This window comes from Spinacia oleracea, chromosome 4 (assembly GCF_020520425.1).
Source record: "Spinacia oleracea cultivar Varoflay chromosome 4, BTI_SOV_V1, whole genome shotgun sequence".
NCBI lineage: Eukaryota > Viridiplantae > Streptophyta > Magnoliopsida > Caryophyllales > Amaranthaceae > Spinacia > Spinacia oleracea.
Window position 1 is genome coordinate 179,758,474 of NC_079490.1, and position 11,720 is coordinate 179,770,193.

At 34.6% G+C, this 11,720-nt stretch overlaps 1 protein-coding gene across 1 annotated transcript; it reads left to right on the top strand.

The window, feature by feature from the left end:
- Positions 1–5,663: 5,663 nt before the first annotated feature.
- On the top strand, positions 5,664–7,917 carry LOC110787987 (protein GOLVEN 6). Its single transcript, XM_021992621.2, has 3 exons — positions 5,664–6,059; positions 6,284–6,341; positions 7,482–7,917. The coding sequence occupies exons 1-3, from the start codon at positions 5,934–5,936 to the stop codon at positions 7,634–7,636; spliced, it is 339 nt and encodes a 112-aa protein (XP_021848313.1). The 5' UTR covers positions 5,664–5,933; the 3' UTR covers positions 7,637–7,917.
- The last annotated feature ends 3,803 nt before the right edge of the window (positions 7,918–11,720 follow it).

The window sequence follows — 11,720 nt, forward strand, 5'->3', positions numbered from 1 at the left end:
TTCCTTGTTAACTTTCCACCATAATCCTGCTTGACCTGACAGGTAGAACACTGCGAACTCAACTCTCCATTTCTCAGGGCATTGCAGGGTTTCAAACAACTGATCAATGCGACTTATCCAATCCTCGAACTCAACTGGATCGGGCTTGCCATCGTAGGATGGTGGGTTGAGCGATGAAAAGTTCTTGAACATCGTTGCGTTCTCGTTCCCACTTACATCTTTCTTTTTCCGAGAATCATGGACTAACTCGGCCAACATTGCACTCACATTTTCCAACCGTTCCATTCTCTCCTCATGTCCATCAATATGGACATTCTCCTCGTGGATAACATTGTTATCATCATGAACATGGTGCTCATTGTGAGCCCCGTTGGTGACATCATTGATAGCATCGATAGTCGACATTCTGTGTAACATATCTTATCAGATTGAAGCAAAATAATAATAAAATAATCCCTTTGATCCCGTTCCTACACTCACACTCATATTCATTTTAACTTTGCAAGATTTAAGAGCATTCTTTTTAATTCATTCCTTAAAACTCTTTACTTAAAGCCTAATGAATTCAATTCGTGCGAAAACCCATAAGGTTTAGCACTTTATGGTCCAGAACCTTGGCTCTGATACCAAACTGTAACGCCCCGACCTCTAATTCAATAATTAAAGCATAATTAGCAGCGGAATTAACCTAATTGGTCGGGACATTACCTGCCGTAACTTCCTTTTCGGAAATTACAAGGCAAACATCAATCATAAGCCTTTAGATACTCCAAAATATATAATAATCCTTTAATATTACCAAAATAAAGTGCATAACTTACTACAAGTCTTTAATTAAAACTATTAAACTATTAAAACTGTAAGCATAAACTAGGTGGATGGTAATAAAGTGAAACTCCTCGCCACTACTCGTTCCCATCGTTCCCAGCGGTACCTAAAACAGAAAACAAAATAACGGTGAGCCGAAGACTCAGTAACGAACTATTCTAGCGACGTAAATTCATTTCAATTCATTTTATTTAACAACACAGGGAGAATAGAATAATGTAAAACATTTTATAAAGTCCTTTATTTAATTCATTTTCAACTTTTAGGGTGCACATGCTAGTCGTGGCAAGTATGACATGGTGGAACGTCTTCCACGATGGACCGCTGTCCATAAAACATGGGGCCTTGGCCCGAAAAACATGAGAGCCTTGGCTCAATGGGCGGATGCCCCATGGGTACATGCATGACCGAGAATTGTAACCTGTGAACATATACTGCCAAACGGACTAGGAATTTCACTTTCATTTATCATGTTTTGTTTAATTTTACATTTTAGCCTTTTTACTTCAGTAGAAGTAACATAATTCCTTTAGATCATGAGATCATGATAAAACATCATTTAGATCCTGGAATCCATAAAATATCATTTCTTTCCTGGCATCATAGAGACATCATTTCATTCATGGTTTCTTATAAAGATCGTTTTATAAGAATTTCAATCAATCATATTATAATAAATAATCAAATCACATTTCATTTCCCGCAATTCATAAAACATGTCAAAGCATTCAATTCATAAATAAATCATAACATTGTATTTTCATAAACGCATTTATAAGGGAATTGCGGGTACTAGCAATAGCCGTTACCTCAATTCCGTGCTACGTTAAGCTTTATCCTTGGTTCGTTCTTTCTGAGCTCCGAGTCCGAATTCTTTCAAAATATTAAATTGTTGAATTAATATTACAACGATAAATATTAAAATCAAGGTTTTCTAAATAATATTTTTAGTTTTAAAAATATTTTCCAATTCCAAATTTCAGTACATATTACGAAATATTATTTAAAATCAAAGTGAAAACAAATAACAATTTATTTCATAAAACATTAACATTGGGATTTAAATAAAGAAATAGGACTCACATGGAGATATTGGCTAAAGTAAAGGATTTGGGCTTGACTTGGGGAAATTAAAACCCACGTTCTTAAATTAGAACGTGGTTCCTTGTTCCTGCCTTCCTAGAAGAGCCGAAACAGAGCAAAGCAGGGGAGGGCGAACGAAGAGGAAACAGAAAAAGAGGAAGCGACTGGGTGGTGGTTTGCGGCCGGCGGCAGGGAAGGGCGGTGTGTCTGGGTGTCGCGGCGGCAGGAAGGAGGAAAGGGGGGGGGGTGGTGGTGCGTCGCCAGCGCAGCAGCACGGTGGTGCTGGCTGGGCAGGTCGAGTGAGGGAAAGAGAAAGGCGAGGGGTGTGGGGTGTTCGTGGCGGTTTCCGGTGGTGGTGGTGGGGTTTGCGGTCAGTCACGGTGGTGGTGGTGGCGGCGGCAGTTGGTGGTGGTGGTGAGTGCCAAATTTGAAATTAAAATTGAATTTGCAATTGAAATTGAAATTGAAATTGAGATTGATAATCTGAGTTGTGTTTCATTTGGGATGATTGAGCAGCTATTTATAGTTGTCATGGGGCTCCATGAATGCAACAACTCAGCTTGATTGCATTGACAAGTGGAAGAAATTGAATCAATGAAAGTGATGATTAAGATGAGCTATCCTAGTTTAGATTTCCAGATATTCAAATAGGTTTGATGAGTAAGGTTTGAGTTGCATTATGGTGGTGACAAGTAGATTGAGTTGCCTTGTGGTGGTGACAAGTAGAAAGTGAAGGTTTTGACTTCCATGGCCAAAGTGACGTGAGGAAGAAGAAGAGAGAAAGAAAACTGACTTTGTTTCATTTGGGTGCTAATAAGGGTAATTTAGTAATTTTGGCTAATTTTCAGAATTTAATTACTACTAACCAAAATTAAAATAACAATTTTGACTAAATTAATTTCTTTAAATAATATTTATAAAGTGCAAATAATTTAGTTTCCGAATAAGTTGTTAACGAAAATGTTATTTTAAAATCTTTTATAAGTTACGAAATATTTAAAACGTAATTATTCTTGAAAATACGAGATTAAATTTTATAATCTGTGAAATAATATTAAAAGTCATAAATAAAACTTTTGTAAATTAAATATGGAATTACAACTTAAAACGGATTTTAAGAGAGTAAAAATAATTGAACTTAATTAATCGAGCTTTGAAATTCCGGGGCATTACAGTAACTATTTAGTGTACAAAAAAAAAAGCCATGAAAAACAATTGATATTGATGAGATCTAATTCCATATATTATTTAAGGTACCCTTAAGAATTTATCAACTACTTCGTGGATTATACTAGAGCATCTCTAATGATTGTAGGCCGACCTTGTAGCTAGTCTAGAGACTTGTTTGATATTTTTAAAAGTCCATCATATCATTTTGACCGTTGGAGTTGAAATGAAAAATTCTCTTGGCTAATCGACTTAGCTCGGGCAAGTTAATTTGCTTGATAAAAGGTCGACAAAGATTGGAAGAATAAATTAAATTAAATTTTAAAAAATTAATTGACAAGTAGGGTTCATTTAATCAACAAGCTACCGAGTAGTAGCTCACCACTAGGATACAAAGTACTCCGTACAAACCAGCTACATACTAGCTCCCTCCGTCTTTTCTCATGTATCCACTTTTTAAAAAGATGTCTTTTTTGTGTTATATATAGTTCTACTTTATTCTATTTTTATAATAATTTTTTACCATGTTACACTTAATTTTTTTTTCCACTATAATTACACATTTTTATCATCTCTTTCCTACTTAACCATTATTAATCTACTACCATTAATTTATTACATCTCCTTTACTTTTTTTTTCATCTATTTGTACACTCATTCTCCACTTCTTGAAATAAGAATTTACGATAAATAGGTATTAAAATAACGGTTTTTTCATGAAATGCCCTTGAGGTTTGCAAAAACGCACCAAATACCCTCGCGTCTTTTGAATCACATAATATACCCCTATTTTTTCCCAAGTTTGCACCAAATACCCCTAAACCGACTTTCCGTTAGTCCTCCGTTAAGTTGTGTTTATAATTCACAAAATACACCTATTTTGAAACTAAGTTGCACCAAATACCCAAACTGCTTTTAAACTGCAGAATTTGATTTCCACAAATCGTTCACCTAAATCAATTTAATCAACCTAAAAGTTAAACCTAAAACAGAAATATAAGTAATAATCAAATAAAATTGTGGAATAACAAGATTTATATAGCGTTTAAGAGTGCTTTATTACATCCCCTGTTAGGAGCCTTTGAAAATCTTTATTCACTCTGCGTATTGCCCTACCTGGAAGCCTGGATGCACTTGGCGTGAATGCAAGGAAAAGAAACAAAAGAAAAAGAGGAGACATTGCTGCTGCTAGCAATGTAGCATCACTATGGGGATTGGAAAGTCAGCTTGTATGCCACTGAGAAATGTAATTACAAGAGGAGATAAAAGAGAAGTGATCCATTCAGAAATCATGTTTTAGCAGCTTTGTGGTTGGGATAGTCTAGCCTCTCGAATGCAAGCTGGTTTCATTGGTTGGTTATCAATACGATTTCCCTTTAATTTCTCTTTTGCAGTCTTGTTTTTCTCCATTCCCGACCTTTCTTCTCTGATCTAAACCCATTCTTGCAGCAGGTGCGGCACTGCAACACACAAAAAAGCCCCGGTAATTCAGTAATTTAGTATCTTAGTTCTTGTTTTGTCAAAGCCCCAAATTTTAATGGGCACAATTTAACCTGCAACACTAATATACTAATCCAATCAACAACCCTTTCTTTGTTAATTACTACCTAAATCGACAATGATATACCCAAATTACCAACACTCAATTACCGAAAAAACCCCAGTCGAGAACCCTAGTTTTCGAAAAACCCCCAATAAAACAACTCTAGTTTAACCAATCCTTCAATCGAAGAACCCTAATTTTTAAAACCCCCAATAAGAGAACCCTAATTTATAAAGAAACCCCCAATTTCACAACACAAAAACATCACAAAGAGAACATAGTGAAAAAGAATCGAGGGAGGAGTTGAGGAGAGAGATTACTTGTCATCACGGTTAAAGCTTCCAACCTTGGTCAACAATGGTAGAGAGCACAATTAAGAATTGAGGGAGGAGTGAATTCAAGAACAATCCATTTAAATTTGATGGCGCGTGAAGGATCTCGATCTACACCGAAGAACATTGTGGTGGCGCGCGAAGGAGATCGACCACCGCCGACCAGAGAGCAAGAGGAAGAACAGAGGAGGGGAGAGAACAGGGGAGAGGAGAGAGAAAGAGGAAGAACAGGGGAGAGGAGAGAGAAAGATAAGAAGTTTGAGATTTTTTTGGAATTTATGTCGAAAAACATCATTAAGGGCAAAATGGTAAATTGCAACTAACGGTAGACTAACGTCCGTTAGCTCCAAGTGCATCTCATGAACAGTACGAAAAAATAGGGGTATATTATGTGAATCGAAACACGCGAGGGTATTTGGTGCATTTTTGCAAACCTCGAGGGCATTTCATGAAAAAACCGTTAAAATAATAAACGGAGGGAGTATTTTGAAATGTTACGGGGTACGTGGAAATGCAAGCAACCGTCCAAGCATGCAAAGGCTCTAAACACAAAACAAGACAAGGGGCACGCAAGACAAAACCAACCCAAATGACTCGATGAGAATTTCTAAAACACAAACATTTTAAAATAAAGAAAAAACGATTTACAATAAATAAACACGTACGGTACACCGGGTGTATACAAAAGTTTTTTTTTTTTTTTTTTTTTTTTTTTTTTTTTTTTTTTTTTTTTTAACATCGCATCCCATAAGAGGTATACAAAAGTTTTTGTTTGGAGAATTTCTTGTATACTGAAACTCGCAATTGTTTTGGAACTCTCCAAATTTTGTGCTTTGTGTTTGTCTCTCTCTTGTTTGGCTTGTCCCCGTACACCACCTTGCCAACTTCTCCTACATTCCCTCTTTTCTGGCTTCTATATATACACATAAATACCCCCTTAAAAACATAATGTAAATCTCATTTCCTAATTAATTAAAATCATGGAGAAGTTTGTTTTCAAATTAGCCATCTTTTTATGTGTTTTCTACACCCTTTTGCTCCAACCATCTACTTCTTTCCAACTCAATGTTGGTCATCCAAGGAAGCTCAAGGCTGTAGTAGGAAAGGTACAATTGTGCTTGTCTTATTGTCACATTTCTCGCGTACTTCATTTTTCAAATGTATTCGATATCAAAACTTGAGATCATTCCTTTCATGTCAAAGTTTTTTTTTTTGTCATTTCATGAAAATTGATTGTTTCAATTTTTTTGAAGTGTATATTATTTCAAGAAATTTTGATTATTTGTTTCTATTTTTTTGGCATAATTATAATTTTTTTCCCATTAAACAGGTCACCGAGACTGACAAACATAGCGAGTCACAAATGAAGGCAAAGGAAGAAATCAAAGGTAAGAAATTTGATGATAAATTGTAACTTAGCTTAGTAGCATCATGCCTATCTCATACGGCCGAGTAACATAAGTATTTCCATATCATTATGTTATGCTAAATTGATTATTTATGAAAAGGGTGTGTTTTCACGAATAAAAGTTAAATCATATAATTAATCGTGAATAAAACTGAAGTACATGCATGTATATCAGCATATCTCATACAACAACGCATGTATATATATATATCTTTCAAAACTACGTAGTAACATAAAACATATATCCAATGCAATTGTTGTACTAGCTTAGCCAAGTTAAAGAAGCAAGCATAGGTCCTATTATTGTTAGCATTTTCCTTTTTCAAATCTAGCTCCAACAAAGAGACGTTGCCATTCTTTTACAAGTTCTCCTAAAAGGATGGTAGATACTCCTACTTTGCTGACTACTTATTTTGATGATAAAGGTCGCAAGTTGCGATAATATTTAGATGTCGTAATTTTACGTGACGGAGTTTAATTAGTACATATAGGCGCCACGTAGATTATGTGTCATTAGAAATTTTTACTTTCAATGCAATATTTTTATTAAGATTTTCCTACCTTTTTTGTAACATGTATAATAGATTATATAAGTTAAATATTTTAATTTTCAATTTAAATCATGACAAATAAGCATGTCATGTCATCATTATTACACGACTTAAAGGTATCATGCATGTTGTAACCTTTATCATTTTCGCTTACTTTAATACGAAGTACTTAAACAATAGACTTCCAGTTTAGTGCCAAACCATCTTTAACGAAGACTAGCTCCACACTTTATGGTAAAGTTGCCTGGCGTCCATGATGCATCTGATGTCTTAGGGCACGTCCAGTATCAATTGTTGTTTCTATTTATCTATTTTCTATAAAAAAAAAATTAAAAAAAATGTAGTTTCTAGTATTTTGTTGTCGGTTTTCATAAATAAAGTGATTACTGAATGTGACTATTTTTTAGTTCATGATTCAATCTAAATCGTGTGACTTTTAAAACCAAAAAAACAAAAACGAGAAATTGACAATGATATTGTATGAGAGCCCGTTATCAATTTTGTCTGTTTCTTATTAGTTGACACGTTTAACTTTTGAGCTCTAAAAACTATATTTTCCCAATTTTCAGGTGAACTGCAAAAGAAAAATGTAAATATGGTGCAAATTACAGGAGAACGATGGAGAGAATGGGAAGAAAATCACGACGCGTCGGATTTATTCACCATGGATTACAGGAGAGTTAGAAGAAGACGACCAATCCATAACAAATCCCTTCATCCATGAAACATGGCTAGTTTTAAGTTCGCTTGACTAACGGGAATTAACAAGACAAAACAATATTAGACCAATTTTTTAAAAATTAATATTAGGTCACAATTTTGGGGGAGAAAACGAATATTGTAATTAGCAAAATGGGGGAGCTTGTCTTCGTAAAGCTTTGGTTAGAGCCGGCATGTTGGAAGACTAACTATAATACTATATGTACGGAGTAGTATGTAATTCTCTGTCGCTTAACTTTTTAGTACAATAAAATAATAGTAATAATAATATAGTTACTTTCAAATGCTAACAAAGTTAAATATTTTACAAATAGTTACTTCATTTACCTTTTCCTTTCTAATAATTAAACGGTTTTTTCATGAAATACACTTGAGGTTTCACGAAATTCACCAAATACCCCTGCGTGTTTCAAAATACATAGTCTACTCCTATTTTTTTCATACTGTTCACCAAATACCCCTATTATGACTTTCCGTTAGTCCTCCGTTAAGTCATGTTTATAATTCACCAAATACACCTAATTACAAACCTATTGCACAATATACACCTATTATCAAACTTATTTGCACCAAATACCCAAACTGCTTTTAAATTGCAGAATTTAATTCTAACGGCTAGTTTGCATTTCTAATTTTCCTAGCAATGAAGTGGAGCAGTTTGTACTAAATTTCTAGCAATAAACCGGGATTATATTCCATAAAAAGCTGATTACGTAAGATATAACCTTCGTGGGCTTTGTCATACACCTGATCAAATACCGGGTCGGGACGGCCCACACCAGTTTTTTTGCCCACTGCTCCGGCCCGGGCCAGCAACCGGGCCAAATTTCCTTGCCCAGACCCGTTTTTAGCGGGCCAGTCGGGCTTCACGGGTCGGGCCGATTTTTTTTGTTTGTTTAACCTGAATTCTAATACTTTTTTAATTTTTATGATGTTAATTGTTAAATCTCTCTATAGTCTATACTATTTATGATATAAAATGTGGTCTTGAGTTGCCTTGAACATAATATACTAATTAACGTAAAGTGTAACCCAAAGAGCTTCAAAACTCTTGGAACGTATATACCTTGAGTATGAACAATGGGGGGAGTTTTGCCGGAAAACTTGTACTCCTAGAATGATACAAGACGTTGTTTCATTCTTCTTTTATGCCGTTGTGCATTGGAATTCCTGTCGGTATGGCCCGACTGTCGGTAGTAGCCCGACTTATTTTGGTGTATGGTTGGCTCCCATCACCCTTTTCTTTCCATTTAAGGATACTTTACTTTACCCGTTCGAAGCTACTTTTTATTAATCTGTGAGGCAAGAGTCGTGTCGAGTATTGAGTCCTGTCTCCATGTTTATCTGTTTATTATATGGCTTTTGCATGTGGATTATTTAATTCGTCGAGTGAAGCATGTTAGAATAGAATGTTATTCTAGCTTGTTCGTACTCAGCTTTTGCTGACTTCGTGCGTCATGTCTTCTGGTCATGGCCTTTGCCTTAATGACCCTATGATGATCCATCAATTGCAATTGCGTTGTTGGGGAGTAGATTTTTAATAAAGCAGGTTTGTAGAGATAACTTGCGGGAGATGTTATCATGGGATTCGAGTTGAGAGTTTATTCTTCCGTATTTTATAAACTCTATTTTTATTTATAGTCATGACTAATACTATTTACAGTTAATGGATTTTTAAATGATTTAATACTTTGGATTTGGGCCTCAATGGTTCCAACTTGTTTTAATGACCATTAACTATTTATTTAATATGTTTTGAAAGTTAGTTAATTCCGCTGCGTAATTCTGGTAAATAGCCTTAGCCGTTATCACGGTGGCGGTAATATCTTGGTAATTCCTGTGTTTTAAGTTGGAAAATATTTTATAAAAAGCAAGGAATTATTAGTGTGTTACATTGGTGATGGGGCGAGTTTGAATTGATAGGATTTGAGAACACACACCCAATCCTATTTATGTATATCACTTTTTTTTCCCCAATATTATAGCTAATACAATTAATTTTGATACTTCGTAATAAACTTATGTCAATATATTTAAAATTTAGTTGAAAGGAAATTTTGATTATTTATCGAACATAGGGATGTCAGATTGTCAAGTTTTTTGGGAGATCCCCTGTACGTACAACAAATCTTATCTAAGAGGTCGACTACTTTCTCCCTTTTTGGCCAATAAAAATCGCTCTCCTTGATCGAAGAGGGCGATTTTCAGTCGGCTCTGTTACCTCCGTTGTCGTGGGCGGCAATAGAGAAAAGTTTATTCGATAATGGGGTTAAAAAATGTATTCGTCGCGAGTGAAGGGGAGATCATGGGTTTTAGATTAGACCTGTGCGAGTCGTTAATCCTCCACGTGATTGATTATGAATGTATAAAAAAAGTACTATTAACTTACATATTATATTGTTTTGTTTATTTATTCAATAACTCTAATCAGACAAATGAATTTTCAGAGGATCTATAATAGAGTTTTAAAATTCAAAACTCTCTTACCAAAAAGAAAAGAAATCGAGTCTAGGGGTGGGTGTGGATACACGGGAAGGGGGGTGATGAAGAGAGGATGAATATTATTTTGTACCCCTCGAGACGGGGTTGAGAGGGGTGAGTATCGTTTCTATCAAGGATGGAGGGATGAAGATGCGAATTGTAGGCGGGTGCGGGTGTGAGTGTGCAGATCCTGCCTCGCCTCAAAGTCATCTCTAACTCAATAAAGTAAATGATCTAGATATGTGTTATGTGATCGGGTAATTCGGTTAATTGACGAGCGACTGTGCGAGTATTAAGTGGGTATTACTATCAAAGTGAAGTGCATGTGAGATAACTTTATGCTTGACCCAAGTGGTGAATGAAAATGAAAATAATTTTATCTATGTACTCTTAGTTGTTTTAATTGTTTGAATAAGTAAGACACCGAATGAACAATAACCAATTTATCCATCATTAATTATTTTTTAAGTTAGAGACTATCTTTAAACTCTATATTAATGATAAATCTAGTATATATATATAAAGGGGAGTTTTTTCAAGAGCATTTAGAGCGTCCACATAGGATTGTCCAGTCACTAAATAGAATTTTAAGATTATAATAATAAAATAGATTAGAAAAATAAATAATAATTTTTAATCTTATAATTATCTTTATAATTCGTATAATAAAATAGATTAGAAAAATAAATAATAATTTTTAAACTTATAATTATCTTTATAATTCGTATTTATAACTAATTCTGCGGAGTAAGAAGTATACTCCATATGTTTCTTCGAAAAAAAAAAAAAGTATACTCCATATGGGTTTCATACAATTTTTTATATTGTTTTTTTTTTTTTGTTTTTTGTTATGGGTATTAGGGGGAAGACAAGAAGATAAAAAGATTGAAATACGTGTGTATCATTTCTTCCAATAATGATACTACTTAATGCTCCTTAAAAGATAAAAACAAATTCTAGATAAAAATAATATAATTGGATAACTTATCACAATTAATACTCCCTCCGTCCCGGAATACTTGACCTGTTTTCCTTATCGGGCCGTCCCTTAATACTTGACCTGTTTCTAAAAATGGAAATATTCTAACAATATTATATTATTTCTCACTCCACCCCTATTAACCCACCTACCCCCTACTCCATACAAAAAATAATTAAAAATTCAACCCCTACTCTCCCCCAACCCCACCTCTTAACCCACCTCCCACTAACTATATTAAAATAATACCCCACTATCATCTACTACCTATTAAATTAAATAAGTCAATTCAAGTCCCTTAAACTCTGTGCCGGTCAAACCGGGTCGAGTATTCCGGGACGGAGGGAGTATCTTTTTACAAACTGCTTTACAAAATTTATCTAATTAATGAATAAGTTATAGTGTAACAGAACCACCTCAAATATTTCATTCTTATATATTATTGTACCTATGAAACCATCCATAACAAACGTCGTTCACATTCACGCATATTGTGGTCTTTTTTTTCATGTCGATCAACATAGATTACGGTTAAATGACATCACTGTTTCATGGGTAAATATAGTCTTCTCCAAACTATTTTACCTACAGATGATAAATATCAAATATATTTTGTTTATCACCATGT

Coding starts and splice junctions, on each gene's coding strand:
- LOC110787987 (XM_021992621.2), top strand. CDS start 5,934: ATGGAGAAGTTTGTTTTCAAATTAGCCATCTTTTTATGTGTTTTCTAC. Junction 6,060..6,283: donor TCAAGGCTGTAGTAGGAAAG/GTACAATTGTGC, acceptor CCCATTAAACAG/GTCACCGAGACTGACAAACA. Junction 6,342..7,481: donor GGCAAAGGAAGAAATCAAAG/GTAAGAAATTTG, acceptor CCCAATTTTCAG/GTGAACTGCAAAAGAAAAAT.